The sequence below is a fragment of the Miniopterus schreibersii genome (genome assembly GCF_964146895.1).
Source record: "Miniopterus schreibersii genome assembly, chromosome: 1".
In the NCBI taxonomy this organism is placed as follows: domain Eukaryota; kingdom Metazoa; phylum Chordata; class Mammalia; order Chiroptera; family Miniopteridae; genus Miniopterus; species Miniopterus schreibersii.
In genome coordinates this window covers 182,866,556-182,888,538 of record NC_138101.1, presented here as the reverse complement: position 1 = coordinate 182,888,538, position 21,983 = coordinate 182,866,556, and the positions used below count along the sequence as shown (strand labels likewise).

Genomic DNA, 21,983 nt, shown 5'->3' with positions numbered 1-21,983 from the left:
AGTCTTCGTCTTCAAGTTCCTGGCGCTTTTAGAAATGCCCTCTCTCAGAAAAAGGAAGGAAACCAAAGAAACTGATACACTTCTTTAAGTATTTAACAATAATTTATCAGCTATTCCTAGTGAGATCGAAGATGCGGATGACTGTTTTGACGATTCCGGAGACGATTCTACTGATTCTACTGACAGCGAAATTATTAGACCAGTAAGGAAGCGCAAGGTGGTGGTACTTTCAAGTGATTCTGACACTGATGAAGCTACTGATAATTGTTGGTCTGAAACTGACACACCATCACGCTTACAAATGTTTGAACGTCATGCTGGGGTCACTACATTTCCGTCTCAGTGTGACTCTGTACCTCTGTGACCAATCTCTTTTTTGGTGATGAATTGTTTGAGATGTTTGTGCCACCCATGGAAAAAGGAGTGAATCTAGATACTTATGTAAATTTTGTTTGGTCCCTCTTCATAGAGGAAAATGTTTTACGCAGTACAATACGCTAAAAAAGTACTAGGAACTTTAATTGTTTAATTGTTTTTGTAAATAAAAATGTTATAATTATTGAAAAACAACCACCCAGGTATATGCCCTGACCGAGAATCGAACCTGCGACCTTTCAGTGTATGGGACAATGCTCAACTAACTGAGCCATACCAGTCAGAGCCTCCAATCACTATTCTTTTTTTCTTTTTCTCCAATCACTATTCTTATTTCTTCCACCATAGATTAGTTGTGCCTATTCTAAAATTTCATATAAATGGAAACATGTAGTATACCCTTTTGAGTGGCTTCTTTCATTTAGCATGTTTGTGAGGTTCACCCATCTATCGTTTCTTGTCTTAAAACAGGTTTACTGAGGCATGTTTACATACAATAAGATTTACACTTTTAAATCTACAGTTTGATGAGTTTTGACAAATGTATACAGTTGTTTAACCACCACCACAATCAAGATATAGAACAATTCTATCACAAAAATGATCTTGTGCCCGTTTGTAGTCATCCTCACTCCCTATACCCACCAGCAGCCACTGATCTGATTTCTGCCTTTTTCCAAAAAAAGTCAAATAAATGGAATCATACAGTATTTAGCCTTTTGAGAGTGGCTTCTTTCACTTTGCATTGTGCTTTTGAGAGTTATCTGTTATTATACGTACCAGTCGTATAGTTGATTCCTTTTATTACTGAGTAGTATTCCATTTTATGGACATACCACAATTTATTTATCCATTCAGCAGGTGATGGACATTTGTGTTGCTTCTAATCTTTGACGATTATGAATAAAGCTACCATAAACGTTCATGTACTGGTATCTGTGTGAACATATGGTTTCCTGTTTCTTGGGTGAATACCTATGAGTGGGGTTGCTGGGTCACATGGTAAGTATATATTATCATTGCCTACCCCTTACCTATGAAATGATTTCCCTAGCACTAGTCTCTCCCCACTGTAGTCCATTCTCCAGAAGGCCATCAGAACTACCTTTCTAAGACATAAATCTAATAAGTAAAGACAGGCAATGATTGTCAGCAATAAATAATGATATCAGGTTGGTTCTTAAAGGATTTTAAACTAGTCACTTCTAGTAATGTAGAACAGTTTTCCCTTTGTTGTAATTCTATCATACCAAGCTTTGGGTCAGATCATGATAAAAGTTAAAGAAAATAATAATAATCCTATTTAATCCCATTGCTCCCCTGCTTACACACCTCCATTGGCTGGCTGCTGTCTACCAGATGAACTTAAGCATGCCAGACCGTTTCAACTGGGCCCCAACCTATTTCCATAACCTAATCTCTGGCCACTCCATCCTAGGCAGGCTACATCTAGTCACCTACCACTTAAAAAAATGTCACATCCTGTCAAGACACTGTTTTGCATGTCATCTTCCCTCTGCAAGGAATGACTTTCCCTGGCTCCCCTAGGCAGAGCTGGCAACTCTTGTGTATTCCAAGAGCATGTGAGTCACCCTACTTCTTGGACTATCATTTATCATTTCATGTCTGCTCCTCCCCACCACTCAACAGGGGCCATGTCTCATTCATTGTTATATACCCAGCAGCCTGCACCATAAAAGAACATAAGAAACAATCAATAAATACTGAAAAACAAAGGGAAAGAAAAAAGAAAGAAAGAAAATTTTGAGTGAAAAACTACAATTTTTGAGAAAGACAAATTAATTTGCAGGTACTCCCCCAAATTAACCCTAATCACAAAACCTGAAATATTTAGAATAAAGCTACCAACACAAAGAAAATAAGAGAAATTCTTACTAAGCTTTTGACATATTAAGGAAAAACTTGATAAAAGATGGTCTAGGAAGGGAGGGGGGGAAAGATTTGACAAAGAAAATAACACATCTGCCCAGCCGGGCGTGGCTCAGTGGTTGAGCATCTACCTAGGATCCAGGCGATCAGGGTTCGATTCCCGGTCAGGGCACATGCCCAGGTTGTGGGCTCGATCAATGACTCTCTCATCACTGATGTTTCTCTCTCTCTCTCTGCCTTTCCTTTTCTCTCTCTGAAATCAATAAAGATATATTTAAAAAATAAAAATAAAAAATAAAAATAACACATCCAAAGCCTATGAGGTTACTAAACATGTCACACCACTAATTTTGAAACCAAACCACTAACCCTCCCCAGAAATAAAGTCCCAACTGAAGCTGTAATCCCTGAGGCAGTGGAAAGTGCTGACACTAGCTAGTACTCGCTGTCAGTCAAATGCTATTCTACGAAGGAAATTCTTTTCACCTTGGCTTTGGATTTGATTTGAAAACCTAAGAAGGAAGTCTTTCTCTGGGGACTAGAAGGAAAATTTGGAAAAAAGAAGATCAAGGTCCCACAGGAAAATGAACTGAATAAAAGAAAAAGCCCAGAGCCAATTTGTTAACTAGTCCAATAAATCAATATGGTATCTGGCTACCATATGTAAAGGTAGATTTGAAAGGAGTACATAGCACTTGGTACTGTTGATTAGAGCAGAAAGAGTGCCCCTTTTCAGGCCTGATCTCCTAGAAAGGATGATGCTATGATTTTTCCTGAGATTTAGTAATAGGAGAGCAGGAGAATCCAAGATATGGGGCATGCCTGAAGCGGCCGGACACATCAGAGCTTGTCTTTATGTGGGTGGAGAAAGAGCCAGAGACCTGCCTCTCAAATTTGGCTTTGCTATTAATTAACTGCAGGACCTAGAACAAATTATTTAAGCTCTCTGAATCTTCCTTGCCTATTAACATGAGTAATAACTACAAACTGTTCAGAGGACTAAAGGAAATAACCAATGAAGACTGCCAAACAGTAGGTACTTTCTACTAGTCCCTTCTACAGCAAACTTCCCTTCCCATCTGCATGGAGCATGGGATGAACCAGAAAAGGCTATTGCAAAAAGTGCACTGTCTGATGACTTTCATTACTTTTTTGTTGGTCAGGTAGTTTACATTGTTGGAGAATGTATACTGTCCACTTTCATTCCTTTAACAAATATTTATGGACATTCTCCCTTTAAGAATGCCAGCTTACCCTGTGAAATGGTCTAGAACAATAGCAGTGAAAGGCCAAACCAGCATTCATACAGCAAAGAGAGGTTTACTGAGCATGGTCTGTCCCGAGCAAAGATATCACTGGTCTCTGATCTAAGCAAAGCCAGTCTCATCAATTTTACAAGTGGCGTGAAAGCGGGTTCATATGATCCCAGACTGGAGAGGGACAGGGTCATAGCCTGTCACTTCAGGCATCTTCACACACATAGATAAAACCACTGTCAGCAGCAGCATCCTTAAAGAGCAACGAAGACCAGCATCCTGTTGGTTTTGGCTGTTTTTCTCCAACTGGTCAAAGAAGCTATTCTCACAGCCAGTATCTCACAGTGCCAATTTCCTCAGCATATTTAAAGGGTTGCTGTTTAAGCATATATTTCACATGATACCACGTTTTCAAAATTTTGAAGGCAGTAAAAATTAGACTGTCAAAAATCTGTTTTACTGGGAGAGGCATCAAAAGTTCTATAAACCTATGATCAAGATGACTTAGCTACCAAAACCCATCTTCTGATCCTTTGTCTCCAAGCTGAGTCTCTCTCTTCTGAGTTCTCTCACTCAATAGCTCTAGAACCTGAAGTAAGAGTCTTAATTGCTCAGGATCTCAATTTCTTTATACAGATGAGTTATTCTCTGAGGTCCATTCCAGATGTACACATCTATAAAAAAACATTACTAAATGGCTACATGTCAGGTAGTTTGTGATGTTCCTAAGTCTACATTTACATGCTAATAATACAATGCAGGTATATGTATATATCATGCCACGTAAAATCTGGTTTGAGAGGAACAAACTCTTATCTATGCCTTGCACACAGCAGAAAGAGAAAAAAAAAGTTCAATGCCTAAGTAAACAAATGAATGGGAACACTGAAGGTACCTTGAAACACAGTTGGACATTAGAGATGGCAGAATGGGAAAGAAATGACAGGATAGAAACACTTAGATAGTAATGGAATGCTCCTGGCAAGGAGTCACAATGTGGAAGGGCAGAAACAGGAACAAAAAAAATATAGTGAACCCATCACTGGACTACTGGCTTCCTCTAAAAGCACCAATGCTCTGTTCAAGCCAAATTCTTCTGGGAAGCTCTCAATTCCTGTTTACTCTAAAACAAATAAAAAAGAAAAAAAAAAAAGAGGAAAGAAAAAAACCCAGCTTATTTCTTGCAACCTAAACCCCAGGGGAGGTTGGAATCAGTGGGAGGCAAAGAGATTCACACAAATATACACACGTTTACAAAATCCTATCTGATAGGGGGAGGTTAATGAAGCACACAGAATCCCAGGGCTGACAGGAAGTGGAATTAGAACCAAAAAAAGCCAAGAACATAGTCAACAACTTAAAAAACTCCAGATGCACTTAGTTTATTAAAACTGAACCCAAGTAGTGAGGGGGGAGGAGACTCATGGCTGATGACATGGACCCAGGGAGTATTTCACTGAATCAGAGAAAGTCACTGCTTATTTCTCATCAGAACTTTGATTACCATTCAGTTTAAGAAATTCTTAAGCTTCCAAAAAGCAATCAAGCAATAAAACAAAATAGAAAGGGAAACATTCAGAAGAACTTGTGCTGATTCTAGAACAAAGATTTTTACACCAAGAAATTTACCCTCACTTAAGAGCCAAGCAGATGTGGAAAAGAAACTTTTATTTTTTTAATCTAGTAAGGGTTTTGAAGTTGGAGTTATAGTCCCCACACTCCCTCCTCAAACAGTTTACAGTAATTCTAAGAGCTCTAGGTCTTTACCAAACCAGATTGATTGTGAAGCCTACTGTCAGGCCACCAAAAGGCAGTTAAAACAAGTACCAATTAGTCACTCAACAAATATTTCTTATACATCCTCTAAGAGCATAAAATGCTGCTATCCATGGGAAGAGCAGAAATGAGGGAGGAACAGTTGCTATCCTCAAGGAGCTTCAGTTCAGTGGGGGAACAAACACATAAACGGACCAGACAACACGCAGGTACCACCGCAGAAAATGAACAGAATGCTGGTGGGGGGAGGCTAGCTCTGACTGGAAGACTTAGGAAAAACTTCCCCAAAGAAGTGATATTTGACTTTGTCTTGAAAGATGTCATAATCTACTAGGTAAAGTAACATGAAAAAACTATTTCAGACACAGGATAAAGCAGGTGCAAAGGCAAAGGGTTAGGAAAGGACCTGGAGGCCCAGGGAGATGGTGAACAGCACAGAAGAGAAGACATAACAGGGCCCTTGTTAGACAAGGATTCCTAGAAGGGGCGATGGCAAGCTGCATGTTAGGCTGTGAACAGGAACGTGCGAGGCAGAGAGGAGGATTTCCTAGCTGGCGAGCAGATCTTATACAGAGGCACAAAGGCACGGGGTGCTCAGTGGTATAGCAGGACTAGAAAGTATAAGAAGGGAAACAGAATTCTAGAAAAGTCAGCTGGGGTCAGATTCTTAGAAGCTTGAAGTTATATGAAGTTTCTGTTTATGACTGAAACCTAAGAAGCCATTTAAGGGTTTTAGAAGACATGAACATATTTGCATTTAAAAAGATATCACTACCTCTTCTTTTCCTATATAATTTTTGGTCCTGGTTTATTTACTATCTTCTATTCAGTCTCACACTTCCCTTTGCTCAGTGCCCCTAAAGTACAGATTGTTATGATAATCCATTAAGAGAACAAGAATTACAATGTTGTTATAAAAATAACAAAACATTTTTATTGAGTACAAACTAAGGGCCAGACATGTACCAAGTGCTCCGCATGCATTGTCTCACTTGATCTTCCTGGTACTCGAGGAGGCAGGTGCCATCATTACTGCCATTTCATAGTTGAGGAAACAGAACCAGAGCAATTTGCTACAAATCAGAACACCAGGAAGGGGTGCCAATGGGGCTCAGCCTAAGTCTGTCAGGCTCTAAGCCCCATGTCCTCTGCTTTTCTGTTACTCTGCCTCCAAATCAAGCCATGACGTACCACTGTGTTACTTTGATCATCCCCCCATCACTGAGCCTGGTATGTTTTACTAACAAAGCCTAACACCTGCTGAAAGCCTGTGTAACTTTCCTGGCAATCACTAAAGAGTTCACATCCACGCAGAAAACAAATGCTGCAGTCCCCGTTAGTGGGTCATAGGCACCAGGTTTCCTGAGGCAGTAGCTGTGGACTGCCTCACTCCTCTGCACAATCAGGAGTTAGGGCTGGTGGAGGAGGGAGGAGGGCAGGAGGGAGGAGGAGGAGGAGAGTGAAGAAGAGGGGAGGAGGGAACCCACCAGAGAGGAGACTAAAACAAAGAGGAGGAGTCATCGGAAAATGGGAGAAAGCACATACTGGTACCAGCCAGAGCCGCTTGGAACAGTTCCCAGTCTGGCTGCCAAAGAGCTCTGGAATATATTTGTTAGAGCTGGATTCCTGTACAGTCCGTTGCAGACTTTTTCTGATTGCACTCTGACAAAGAGCCCCGTACTTTAGTTCCAATCTCTGCTTCCCACACAGAAAGCTAGTTAGTTCTCAGGGGACCTCCAACTAAGCTCACCACTGGCCTCTTAGCAGGATCGTCACGTGAACTTAGAAAGAAAGAAAAACCCACCACATACCTTATTCCTGTAGAATCACTACACCTCTCTGCCCCAGGGTCCCTTCCCAACTTCCCAAGCCCCTTTTCACAACACACTTGAAGTTTTTTGAGTCTCCTTACCAAAACAACTGCTGCGATGAGGAACAAAGGTTTTACAGGCTGTAGCAATAGCTAGCTCAGCAGAGATTATAGTCTTAATGATCAGGTCTTCTACATGGGCCATCAACGCTACAAAAAAAAAAAAGAAGAAGAAACACTACAATGCATGGATTAGAAAGACTGGATTCCAGAAAACAATCTAACATAAAAACATGTGTGCTCATTTGCAAAGGTCTCTATGGCAGTCTTGTGAACGGGTACTCCAGGAGAAGGCATATCTGTGACTAGAGGAACATAGTCAAAAAGGTGGCCTCCCAGACACGGAATGGAAAAGGAGCCTTACTCCCCTTTTCACTCCTCTATCACCCTTCCCTTTGTGGACTGAGATAGGCCTTGTGGCAGTTTCCCATTCTGCTCAAGGCTCAATAGTGGTGTCCATTTTTATTCCAGGCCCCACACTCAAACCTGACTCTGTCCATTCTCCAATTTAGCAACATGAATAAGAGAGATTAACTTAGAAAAATTTGAATTCAAGACCAATATGGAGAAAATTTGTTATTTAAAAAGCTTACAGTATTTTAGTTAGCAGTTCGATATTCACGAAGGATAAATTCACTGAAGATTAAAGGAAAAAGTTATGCCTTCAAACTAGAAAGAAGAAAAGAGATTTCGAGGGTCATGGAAAGCCCTGTCTCCATCTCATAAAAGGCAGGAAAAACTGAGAACAAAAACAGTGACCCCATGAGCTGTCTCAGCAATAGTATTAAAATTAGAGAGAGTGACTGCTGGTGAGAAACAATGATAAAGCTATACAAGGAAGGCAAGTCAAACAGAAAAAAGGCCTGGTACTCACCAGTTGTATCTCTGCCTTCTTGTTTCAGATACCTAAGCATAGCACTCATGCTCCACTTGTTCCCATAATCCTCCACTTCTGGGTCATCACAACTAAAAAAAAGTAATGGATCAAGGTCACATATGCAACTAGGCGTGACTGTAGAAACAAAATTTTTTTTACAAATAGCTTTTGCCGACTTCCACCTCACCCACTTTTTCTTAATCCTCTTTGTCATATATCCCATTACACCAATTTCTTCCATTGAAATGAAAATGCATATAGCTTGTCTTATTGAGGGGTGTAGGGGAGAAGGCAGCCAATTATTCCTTCACCAAACAATTACGCACCGTGAAAGAAATGTGTGAAAGAATGTAAACAAGTTTAAGAATGGTTACAACACATTAATAGACTGAAATGTTTGGAGTAAAAACCTAGCCTTTGAGGTAAATGTCACTTGAGCCCACAAAACAACCTCTGATGCCATTTTCAGACCAAAACTGAGTCTGGATGGGCTAGTAAGGTCACATAGAGGAGTATCTGAATGAACTAACCAAGTACAGAACTGCTTTAGCATCTGAAGCAAGCTCCCTTCTCTCTGGTGGCAGACGTGGCTTTTTAAATATATCTTTTGATCTATCACTGAAGGGAGAATGCACTAGAGTAACAATAAAAGTGATGAAGTACACCACCACTACAGCAGCAGGGTGGCAACGGAGTAGACTCCGGTGACTGTTGGAAAGGTCCTACAATCGAGAACTTGTGTATTGCAGCTGCTCCCTCGTTCCCTACCAGAGCCCTGCCACCCACCAGTTGCCTCTCTGCTTATCTTCCAAAGTGAAGGATGTATCTTCAACCAAGACTGTTCACAGGATACTCAATGAAACCTACATAGCTTTGGCAACCATGCCATCGCTTCCAGCTCCCTCCCTTTCTCTCCCTTTCCCTCTTTCTTTCTTTCCTTGGACTTTCTAGGCACCTATTTTTAGTCTGAATAGAAAGTAACTATTTCTTTTTATTTTTCCACTTTCTGGCAAAATTATCAGAATGAAAGAAAACAGAGCAGAAAGAATATTTCCACACAGCTGGGCTGGTATTCCCTTCCTCTGAATCCTTTTCTGAGATGGCCTCATTTCTTTATTTAATTTATTCCTGTTTTTTCCTTCTTGATCATACAAGTATTTATTTTAGAAAAAATTAGGAAGTACATGAAGTACATAAAAGCTCTGAGAAAATAGAAATCACCCACCCATCTTCCCATCCACTACAGTTAAGAACTGTTAACTTTTTTTTTTTAAAAACATATCTTTATTGATTTCAGAGAGAGGAAAGGAGGGGGAGAGAGAGAGAGATAGAAACATTAATGATGAAAGAGTCACTGATCGGCTGTATGTGCCCTGACCGGGAATCGAACCCCGATCTCCTGGATCCTAGGTCGATGCTCAACTGCTGAGCCACGCGCAGCAGGGCAACAACTGTTAACATTTTAGTATATAGCTCTCTAGTTTTCTTCCCCCACTCCAGCAAAAATAAACAGCTTTAGTTATCTTATATATTCAAAAAGAAATTAACCGCATGCAGTGTACGGTAACCTGCTGTTTCTACCTGACAACGTACAGCGACAAACATTCTCGTCTCCGATCTTGTGTGCACATCCTTAGTTATTCCTTAAGGCTAAATTCCTAGAAATGGAATTGCTGGGTCAAAGGACACAAATATTTTTTAAAGCATTTGATACATTTTGCCAAATGCTGAAATGACCTCACTTCTTGATTTCCAAAAAGTTTCATATGCACATTAAATTCCCACCCTTAAGACCAGGGAAGGAAGACAACGTATGAGGAAGATGAAACATGGGAAGGCCTATTTTGGTAGAGAAAGGTGACGCTGTAACTGGGTAAGCAATGGAGAAGCAGCAGCAGATACGCCTCAAAACTACATTAAATGACTGACAGCTTTTTGTAAGTTACATGGATATAAACATAAAGTTTGCCTCCAGGGCAGCATGTTGACTTTCTATTTCCACAACACTCCACTGACCCCTCTGGCTCCTGGCTCAGGCGCAGCCAGTACCTGACATAGTCACCACTCTTCTTATTCACACTGTAGTTTGTCAGGTGCATGAACTGGTTCCGAATGTTCTTGGCTCCTTGATCATATCGCACAGTTGCAAACCTGATAGAAAAAACAGAGGTTAAATGCCAGGAAGAGTTTCAAGGAAATAAAGGCTAGAACTCAGGATCAAGGAGATTTTAATAAAAGGAGGGTGACATCATTAATAAATGCTGAGTGCCAATTCCCATGCTGTGTTTTATATATAATATCACATTTAATTCGATCCTTACAGTAATTCTCTGAAGTAGGTAATATTATATCTAATTTTTTTTAATCCTCATCTGAGGATATGTTGTTATTGATTTGAGAGAGAGAAGAAGGGAGGGAGGGGGAGAGAGAAAGAGAAGCATCGATTGGTTGCCTCCCATACACTCCCTGACTGGGGATCAAACTCACAACCTAGGTATGTGCCCTGACCCAGAATCTAACCCATAACCTTTTAGTATATGGGAGACGATGCTCTAACTAACTGGGCCACCCAGCCAGGGCAATAGTATATCTAATTTTAAAAAATAAATACCAAACTAAAATGTGATCCAGAAAGATTAAGTAACTTGCCCCAAATCACACTGACTCCAAAACCCAGGTTCTTAACCATGAGATACACAGAACCTTAGATCGGTAGGAGGGATGAAAAGTGAAAATAGAGTTATTTACAACCTGGGAAATTGTGTGTAGGACGCTGTGGATGCTGAGGTATTAGCAGGTCAAGAAACACCTAGTGAGCGCCTACACAGTGCCTGGTACTACAGCATACTATGAATATCTTCTAAGGAAAAGAAAAACAGGACAGCATAGTCATAAACAGACTTAGAAATCATACTCAAATAAAGAACAGAACTGATCTATAAAATTCATTTGAAGAAAGCAATAATGTCAGCATCAACAGCAGACAAAGCCTAAGTCTGCAGAATAGCATAAATATGAGCACAGTGGAGAAGGCTAATTCCTGAATTTGGAATGAAGGCAAAAAACAGAAATTAAATATGGAGCCCACTGAAAACAGGGCAGCAATATGATATCCTGGCCTACTGTCAAAAAAAGACTAAAATATAAAATATACGTGCCTCTGAAGGAAGTAACCAGGGAAAGAAAAAACTTTCCAGTGATGCTCAACATCAACAGAGAGACACTTGAGTCAAATGGTTATGGTAAACATCAACCCCTCCTTACATACCACTACAACAGTATCACCCTTCACTAAAGTGGTTTTCCCAACAGGCACATCCAAGTGTGTGAAAAAAAATCCTGCAAGTCCACACGTTTATTGTCAGGATTTATAAATTATTTACATATGCTCACTCAGACTATGAAGTCAACATGAATTTTTACCACATTAAAGGGCAGCCTTTAAAAAGTGTCCTTGTCTCTATTCCTTCTCACCCACCCACTGTATTTACTCCCTAATTCCCTGTACTAGAAATACATGAGCCAAAGAAAGAAAAGTACAAAAATAACAACAACAACAAAACCTAAAAAAATGAAACTAAACAAACATGAGGCCAGGAAGAAGGATGTGGACAGAGAAAATGCTGACCACGCACGCATGGCTACGGCACAAGAGTCTGATCAGCATTAGGCCTGTGCATAGAGGAACCTCAAATTTCCCAGAAACTTCCAGTAGTTATCACCTAACTTCTAGCCGTGTTACTCCACGGTGAGCAATCGTTGCCTATATATACACGCAAATCTTCTCTCTCTAGACTTTCTTCAAGCACATGGGAGACAGTCATTCTCTGAATTCTTATAAAATGCAAAGGGGGCCCATGCGGACCCCAGAGAGATGCCTGCCTCACCCAGACATTACCTCACAGTGACATACCTCCTGCAGTCCTCTCCCTCAAAACAGTAACGATTTAGACAGAGGGGAAAGGTTATGCTTGAAGAGATTTTAAAAAGGGGGAAAAAGCTAGAAAGAACCTTATAGTTTTGAACTAGAATTGTAGGTTATTAGTATAAACTCCTGCTTTTCAATACAGGGTGGGGCAAAAGTAGGCTTATAGTTGATCATATGGAAAATATTACAATAATTAATAAGTAATACAAGAATAAACTTTCGCGTACTCACAACTGTAAACCTACTTTTGCCTCACCCTGTATACAGATACAGAGACCGATGTAGAAATATAGATGTAAATGTGTATTATGTGTACATGAATGTATACACATACCCGTATTTCCTAGGTGTGTCCATTGTGAGGGCCTGAGAGCAGAGACACCCCAGAGCAATGAGCATATCTAGCATCAAGATTGTGACTCTTAAACTCTATTCTCCATTGAAAGCCACCAGTGTTGCCCTGGCCAGTGTGGCTCAGTTGTTTTGAATGCAATCCTGTGCACCAAAAGGTTGCCAGTTCGATTCCCGATCAGGGCACAGTCCCTGGTTGCAGGCTCGATCTCCGATAGGGGTTGTGCAGGAGGCAGGCAACCTATGTTCCACTTTCACATCGATGTTTCTCACTCTCTCCCTCTCCCCCTCCCCCTTCCTTTCTCTTTAAAACCAATAAAAAGACTTTAAAAAAAAAGGCAACCAGTGATCCTTAGAGAAAATGGTTGATTCCAGGGCTGGGACAGAGAAAGAACAAAATGAGCCTGAAACATCTTGTACTCCAAGAATAAGGGAACATGTCTAAAGGACACAGAAGCCAGTTTAAAGGAGCTCCCATTGTCCAAATCTGGGGCAATATGAGCATCAAAATAAAGCATGACAATAAAGAATTATAACCCATTAAATAAAATAAGGATCCTTGAGTCCACATTGGTATAGATAAATAAATGAATAAATGGGAAGAGAAAGCTCTTTCTCAGAGTAAAATATCAAATAATAAAAGTAAAAGGAATGAAGGAATTAGAAAGTCATCATTTAGCAACCATCATAGTAATAATTCATTCTGACAAGAAGCATCAATGGATATTAAAATTATTAGGTGGAAATAAGAGGGGAAGAAGATTTTGCATGGTCTCAAAGTATCTACTCCGAATGGACTTATTAATTACAGAGGGGAAAACAAAGCAAGCTACAGTGGAGAAATCTGGCAGACATCATCTTAATCAAGTGGTCAAATACCACCAAATAGTTATCATATGTCATCAGGCATAACACAATGAGAACACAGCATCACTTCTGTGGCATTTTGGCCAAAAATACATAACCTGAACCTAATCATAAGAAAATATCAGACTAACCTAAATTGAGGGACATTCTACAAAATGACTAGCCTATAGTCTTAAAAAATACTAAGGTCATGAAAATCAAGACAAGACTAAGGAACTGTTCCAGACTGAAGGAGACTAAGGAGACATGATAACTAATATAACACGTGATCCTGGATTGGATCCTTTTGTGAAAAAGAACATTATTAGGACAGTTGGCAAAATTTAAATGTAGTCTCTAGATGAAAGGTAAAAGGGAATTCTTCATACTATTTTTACAGCTTTTGTATAAGTCTGAAACAGTTTCAAAATTAAAAGCCTACAATCAAAGGTAAGTTTCTCAATAAAATTCTAGATTTTTCAGCCTCCCTGGCAATACCATCTGTCTTACTCCACTGGAGCTGCTATAACAAAAAGCATAAACTGTGTAGCTTATAAACAACAGAAAGTTACTTTTCACAGTTCATAGCACCTTCCTGCTATGTCCTCACATGGTAGAAAGGGTGAGCAATCTCTCCAGGGTGTCTTTCATAAAAGGGCACTAATCACATTCATGAGGGCTCCACCCAAAGGCCCCCCACCTCCTAATTCCATCACCTTGAGGGGTAGGATTTCAACATATGAGTTTGGGGGCCGGGGGACACAAACATTCAGAGAAATTCAAGAATCAAAGGAAGGCTGGGACTCGGGAGGGCAGCGATGGACGAATGAGGGAAGACCACCAAGAGCAAAGATGTGTCACTGGAGACCAAGGCTAACATCATCCACACCCTCACATTCCCAATTACCATGTTCAAATGCAAAAGCTGGACAGTGAAGAAGACTGACAGGAAAAAAAATGGATTCATTTGAAATATGGTATTGGAGGAGAGGTCTATGGATTTCCTGGACTGCCAGAAAGATGGCCTAGAGCAAGTTAAACCTGAAACCTCATTGGAAGCAAAACTGGCAAACCTGAAGCTGTCCTACTTTGGGCACATCACCAGAAGGCAGGGTTTTTTGGGAAAAACAATAATACTGGGGAAAATAGAAGACAACAGGAAAAGAGAAAGACCAAACATGAGCCGGATTGACTCCATGAAAGAAGCCACAGACATGAGTCTACATGAGCTGAGCAGGGCTGCTGAGGACTGGAAATTGTGAACATCATCACAGGGTTGCCAGGAGTCAACATATAGGGCTTTATTCCAACAATATCTTTATTCTGACAATAAATTCTTAAATTAAAAGCTACATTTCCTTTTTACTTTCTCATGTTTCTCAATGAGAATCCAGACATTGGTAATAATTTGTCCAAAACTCCTGAGTATCTGTGTGAAGGAAAGATTTCAATGTTAGACATATAGTAGGTACTTGACAGGCATTAACTGAAACTGCACCTGAGATGCTCCTTCCAGGAACTTTACCAATATGGAACTGACATAGGAAGAAAAGCACAGGTAGTGAGATCTTTTAAACTCTCTTTCCCACTCAAAAACTCTGTTGTTATTCTAAGAATACAAGACCAGAGTCAGTCATAGTCTAGATGTAGGACAGTTAACCACCCCTCTCTGACAATTATATATCCTAACAAACACTCACTACACATGTACAAAGAAAAGAGGCAGCCAACCCTGAGGAGACCCTGGTACATGAGTTATCTTTCAGCAGGTGAAGCCATTCAGAGCCAAAAAGGCCTGGAGGGTGAAGAGACAGCACCTCAGGCAGCCCTGCCAGGAGCCACTGGGTTTCATCCTCGCCTGACCCAGAGAAATCTTATGGAAGAGAAAAGAGGCCAAGCGCTCTCTGATCTGCTGTCAACCAGCTGCGGCCTGGAGACTGCCAAGTGCTGCAGTGACTCGGCAGCACCCTACGGAGCCGTCTGGGAGGGGATTACCAGCCTGATCCCCTGTCTTTAGAGCCAGAAATGACTCAAACTTCACAAACAGCAACAGCCTGCCAGGGAGGGTGACAATGAGCACTGGAGAGGGTTTTCTCCCCCTCACTGGTGTCTCTTCCCCCTTCTTGCTGCTGTGGCAGATTCTGGACAGTGTACAGCCTGTGAGGTAATATGAATTCCTTGGCAACAAGCAAGTACCTGAATTCTTTCAAAACCACAGGAATCCAGCAAAGAAAAGGTAAATATCCCTGCGGAGCCAGTGTTAATTAGCAAAGAAGGCTACTGAAGAAGGAACTGGGGGGTGGGGATGGAGGAAAAGGCATACAAATGCTCTGGGGGTCTTTTCTGAATTTCCACTAAATACTATGGCTGAGGCAGAAAAAAGGGAGTCCCCGTGGGACATTCTCAGTGTCCCCCACCCCTACAGCGTGGGTAGATCTCTTCCAGTTCCCTGGGGGCACCTTCATGTCACCCCATTTGCTAATGCTACCCTATCTTTGGGTCTCTGACAACACATTTGGTTTTCAACTCAATTTTGTTTTAATTTTTTTAACTTTTTATTTTTCCTGTTTCAGTGAAAATTTGGCTATTAGCTCTGTCTCAAAAAAGGCCCCGTCAAATCGTTTAGTCCACATAAAAACTGTAAAATCCAGGACAAAGTCTTTTTGGATTCTACCTCTGACAGAAAAAAGAATCTACACCATTTTGGTTGAGAATGCCACCCTCTCTGGAAAGTGAGTGTCCCCTGCTGGTGCAAAGCAGCAACATACACATGCAACTCAAAACCAGGGCTGACCTCTAGGGCAAAATGCTGGACCCAAATGCCAGATGGACAATTTTTTTAAATGCCTTGACATTTTCCCATGTATAAAAACATAATGAGAGTTTTCCTACTTCCTATGTTAATAGAACAACAAAAACAACTAAAATTATTGATATAGAAACAAGTTATTAAGGATCTTTTTCTTCAGTAAGTTTAAGAAGGTAAAAAATTTACAGAAACTAGTTATTTCACAAATCGAAATAAGAAATGAATTTAATCTTTCTCTCACCTAAGCTTTAATTTGAGGCCCAAAACAGGTGATATGGGATAACGCCATTCTTTTCTAAAGAAGGAAACCAATTATTTTTGTTGCCAGTTTTGCCTCTTTAGGGAAGATTATGGTTTTCTGTGTTGAGCCTCGAAGTAAAATGGCTTAGTGATCTCATCTCAAACTGATTATCTTTAGTAACGTCTACATAAAGCACACGTGACCCATGATTACTAGAGGCTGCAGATCTGGAGATCCTATAGACTATTGTTGATGTAATGACACAGTCAGCAGATCCTGAGGATTAAAAAGAAGCAGATGAATGCCAAGATATACAGTGAGTTAAGACACAGGAACCCAGGCACATGGAAGTTATCATGTAGAACAACGTGCCCTCGTGGGACTCTGGTTAATAGCCTGTGATCATGTACTGTCCTTTTGTAAATCTTTTATATTCACCCATACTTTTAGATAAACTGAGACAAAGCCTTGAAAATTCCTATTTCTTGGTTCAATTTGGCTTGAGTTTTTAGAAAAGCTGTTCTCCAAATTATTCTAAGAAAAAGCATGCATTTGAAAATATACAGGGGTGGTCAAAAGTAGGCTTACAGTTGTAATACAATACTTAATAAATAATAATACAAGAATAAACTCTGTTTTGTGTACTCACAACTGCAAACCTGCTTTGCCCGCCCCATATATATACTCAGTTTCCACTAAAGGCAAAAAAGTGACTCAATTCAGTGTACTCTGACTTTTGGCACACACCAAGGAGCCAAAGCACTTGCATATCTGTAGTATATTCTACAATAAATGTTGGTATTACTCTCAATTTGTGTCTGAACCATTGAGGTCTTAAAACTATGCCAAATTTTACCAATAGAGAGGGCCATTAATATTGTGAGTGAAATGTCTTTCAAATAATATGCAAAACATGTTGGTCTGATATTCCTGAGAAACAGTGAGTGTAATCTTGAGATCTCTTCCCTATGTAAGAAGTCCAAATTGTGGCAGGATGTAATCACTCCTGAGAAGGGAACAGGAGACAAGCTGGGATGAAGATGAGTGGAGGGAAGAGAAGGAAAGAGCTCATGATACACAAGAGAGATATCACAAATTACAAAACTGAACCCCCCCAAAAAATAAAAAAATAAATTAAGAAAAAGAAAGCCTTCAGAACCTTATACACTGGAGTAGAAGGGGTATATGTTTTTCTTCTTTTTGTTCTAGATAATATGGGGACTTGGCTTTTAAACCTATATTTCTTCTTTCTTAAATATATTTTTATTGATTTCAGAGAGAGGAAAGGAGAGAGAGATAGAAACATCAATGATGAGAGAGTCATTGATCAAGCCCGCAACCTGGGCATGTGCCCTGACCGGGAATCGAACCCTGATCGCCTGGAACCTAGGTCGACGGTCAACCGCTGAGCCACGCCAGGCTGGGCTAAACCTATATTTCAAAGCATGAGAGTACATGTGTCTACAAACACTACAGAAAACTTCTTTCCTATGAATCTGATTAGAGTTAGTGGACAGTATGTGATCAAGGACCTAGTTTAGCCCTTTCCTTGAAAACTGAGGAATGTTTTAGTTCCCCGCCTCAATTATGAAGAAAGAGTAAAGATAGGGACTATATAAAATGGAGTCACCTTAACCAGGCTGCTAAAATTATTAACATTATGCAGGCTGAGGCATGAGCAAAGACTATTCTTATTCTAATTAGCCTAGGAAATTAAAAATTTTGAACTTCATAGTCTTGTGTCAATGCCTGCACATATGTCTGGACATACACCAGACCTTCCAGATAACCCTCTGATTATCCCCCTGAATGGTTCATGTATCCAGACCACCTGACACCCATTATCCAGATCACAGGATGTGACCAGACCTCCCGGTGACCATCTTCCAGACAACTTGACATCTGAAAGATAACCATCCTGGACCAATCCTAGGGCTACGAATGCAGGACAAATAATTCTCAGGAGTATACTTTTTACTATAAGAACTCCTAAGTTTTCCTTCTTTGGAACACTTCTGGGTTTCTGCCTAACTGTGTTCCCAGTCTGCAAACTCTAAGACCCTTGAATAAATCTTTATCATTTGTTTCTAGCCAAAGCTTCCAGACTCTTTTTGAGTTCAATGAACAATTTTCAAGGAACAAGAGGCCAGGGCTAGAGAGCTTCAGTAGCCTCCAGAGTTCCTAGGGCACAAACACATAAATCAAGGTAAGAATATGACAAGGCTTATAAATGCTGTCACTGCCACTTAGAGGTGAAGGGAAGAAACAGCTCTACCAGCCAGAATCTGATTAGTCTGTTCTCACCCTCGGATTGTAGTCACATGCATCAAAAAATTGGAGTATATGAAATAATTAAAACACCATTCTAAAATAACAGCTATCAGAGTACTACAATATGTGTCAAAGCACCTATACTTAAATAGGTAGGCTTCTTTTAACCACTGTATTTCCCGTCTTTGAAGTGCATTTTCTAAGATAAGAAAACACACACAAACCAAACTTTTTAGCTTGTCATTACTGCTCACAGATTGCAAACTACCTTCTAAACTGCTATGTTATATAAGGCCACTATGCATAAAAAGAACTTTAGGGAAAGCTAGTTGGTAAAAAAAATACACACACACACACACGGTAGGGCAAACGTAAGTTTACAGTTGTGAGTACATGAAACACGGTTTACTCTTATATCATTATTTATTAATTACTGTATTATTTTCCACAAAAAAACTATAAACGTACTTTTTCCCACTCCTGTATGAGTGTGTGTATAACTATATATATATATATATATATATACACACACACACACACACACACACACACACATATATATGTATAAGTTTTATGGGGGGAAGAACATAAACAAAGTTATATAGTCATTTTAAATCATTTAAAGGGTCTATGAAAACACTCTTACCTCTAAAATTATCTGGTTATGGAAAATAAAACTTTAAATTATTATAACTTGAACTTAATTTTATAAGTAACATTACCATAAAACCTAAAAAAGACCTCAAGAAAACAAAATATTACTTGCAGGTGAAAAAAAAAGCAGCTAACACCTCCTAAATACAAAAGGGCATGAAACAGCTCAGGCCTTGAGCTCTGGAGTCAGGTCCATGAATTCAAACTCCTGCTCCACTACCAACCAGCTGGGACGTCTCAGAAAAGGGACTTCAAGTTCCCTTACCTCTCTAACCTTCAGTTTCCTCAACTGCAAAAATGCATCAACTGTAAGGTTATTGTGAGCATTAAAATAAATGCATGGTATATGACAGATAAATAATTGGGGGATTTTTTATTCTTTCTATATCAATTCTGAAGAACAAAGACAAATTATCTGAATACCCTAGGGTCTTCACAACAATGGCCATGGCATGAAAATATGGTGTGATCCTGAATCACTGCTGGGAAAGGTGTGTGGTTACATACACACGCTTGTTCATACCTGAAGACCATCTGAGTACACTCTATTTTCCTGAGTTGAACTTAACAGAAAGAAAAAGCCTGATCACTGCGCTGACCGGCTATTTCAAGCTAGAACTCGCCCATGCAGCCAGCTACTTTGGTCAGCAAGTTGTTTAAAATTACTTAAATTAATATAAGTGCAGATACAAGTTAACTTGTGACCAGTCAGCAACGTTCAGACATGGAAACGAGTATACTCGTGACCGGTCAGCAAGGTGTTACATTCTTTAATGGGTCCACTCTAATAAACACCCTCCCTCCAAATGTCTCTTACCTAGCCAATCCTTCTTCATAGAGATAGATGACAAGAGGATCATAGGAAGTTACAAGCACATAGAGGCGCACATCAAACTTGAAGTCTAGAAAAAAAATTGAATTCACAGGAAAAACTAAGTTGATTTGTTTTCTGTTACAGAATGAACAGGACAATGTAACAAGGAAACATGAAAGAAAGAACAGCACCTCTCCCCACAAAATACATATAACCCATACATCTCACTTTTTGAGGATAAATACTAATTATGCATTTCATACATATAATGAGAATTTACATATATGTACCGTACAGTTTTCATATATATTTGTTATTATATAACCTAGAAAGCACTTCTTTTTTTATTATCTCATTTTGTCTTCAAAATAATCCCATGCGGTAGGTAAGGAACCAGCCTCAGCTCTGAAGCTACAGTTGCCAGGAATTTTGTATTAGCTTAATAAAGACTTACTAGCAAAGACTATGAGAATGTTAAAAAATTTAGCAAGATCTCATATGATGATTGCCAGAGGAAAAGGGGCAGTGGGGGAGGTAGAAGAGGGTATAGGGCGATAAATGGTGATGGAAGGAGACTTGACTTGGGGTGGTGAGCACACCCTACAATAGAGAGATGATGTATTATAGAACTGTACACCTGAAACCTATATGATTTTATTAACCAATGTAACCCCAATAAATCCAATAAATAAATAATAAAAACAAAACAGAAAATTAGCAAGATCTAACCCAATCCAGTCAAGAGCCTAATCACAACTCACCATCTATGAGCAGGGGGTTGTTAATGTAACGGGAGACCAAGATGTTCTCTTCCAGGGAAATCTGGTTTGGCTATCAAACAAAGAGAAGGAATGAAAGGACAGAAATGCAAAGGAACCCTAACTTACAATAGGGGAACAAAGTTCTTAACCTTTTAGAAATGATAATGTAGAAAACTAAAACTCTAAGAAAAGTTTTCCTCCAATCTACCTATATTTTCAATTGGCCACTTAACACACCACTCCCATAAACACTGTAGGTATCCAATTACAATGGGGGAAAATAAATTTACACAGCATCTCTCACATAATAAATCAAGTCTAAGCAGCTTTAGAGATTTATATACATGATATTAAGTAGTTACATGCCAAGAAAATAAAAGCTACTTAAAAATAAAAACTTGCTTTCTCCCAAATGTAAAGTACAATGCAAATTTTTAAATGCTCCAATTATTCTTAAATGAAGGCTTTCATCAAGTTGATTAGAGAATTTACAGAGCATTCCCCTGTGAAATGAGATGGATGTTTCACTGATTCACTCAATGGTACTTGCTATGCCACTGTATGTAAAGATGGAACTAGATATTTAAATTTTTTTCAATGAGAAAAAGAGCTGTTTTTACAATAAGTAATTATGAGTATTTCTGGATACTATATAAGGCACTGGGGAATCCAGTGATGAAGTAAACAGATATAATCCCTGCCCTCAGAGCCTGATCCCTATTTAGGTAGAGGAACAGCAAAATATATAACTTAAAAGAACACAAAGCAGCAATGTGAGATTAGTTTAAGACAGAAGTCAGCTGGAAGTCACCACAATCCATACAGGACAAAGAACTCCAAAGGGAAGTGGCAATAATAATAACTGTGATGATAACAGCTACAGTAGTAGCAACAGAAATAACTATTAACATCTGCAGCAAAATATAAAATTTTAATAAATGTACTGAACATTTGCTTGTGTTGTTCTAATTCTTCACAAGAATTATTTCAATTAATCTTCACCTAACTCCATGAGGTAGGTATATCACCACCCAAATACTAGCAATGAGGAGAGTTACAGAGGGTTAGGAACCTGCTCAAAGTCATACAGCTAATAAGTGATTGAAAGTAGCATTTGAACCCAGGGGTCTGCTTCAGAGGTTTAATTCAAGCACTATTCACTTCTTCCCCAAAGTTCTGAACTAAAAATAATTGTCCCCAAATTCAAAAGTTTGTCTTTATAATAACGCATTTTCTATCCCAAATACTAGTTATCATAAAATAG

The 21,983-nt window shown here is 39.5% G+C and overlaps 1 protein-coding gene across 5 annotated transcripts in view; it reads right to left on the bottom strand.

Annotated features, from left to right (window-relative positions):
• The window catches only part of TTLL5 (tubulin tyrosine ligase like 5), a gene marked incomplete at its 3' end in the record, with an annotated part of 215,860 nt that overhangs the window by 163,363 nt on the left and 30,514 nt on the right, over nt 1-21,983 (bottom strand). For all 5 annotated transcript variants that reach the window (XM_081147080.1, XM_081147081.1, XM_081147084.1 and 2 more), the window contains exons 8-12: nt 20,720-20,789; nt 19,962-20,046; nt 10,094-10,195; nt 8,042-8,133; nt 7,210-7,317 (exon numbers count right to left, since the gene is read on the bottom strand). In XM_081147080.1, the coding sequence (XP_081003206.1) occupies nt 7,210-7,317; nt 8,042-8,133; nt 10,094-10,195; nt 19,962-20,046; nt 20,720-20,789 (457 nt within the window). The remainder of the gene's footprint in view (nt 1-7,209; nt 7,318-8,041; nt 8,134-10,093; nt 10,196-19,961; nt 20,047-20,719; nt 20,790-21,983) is intronic.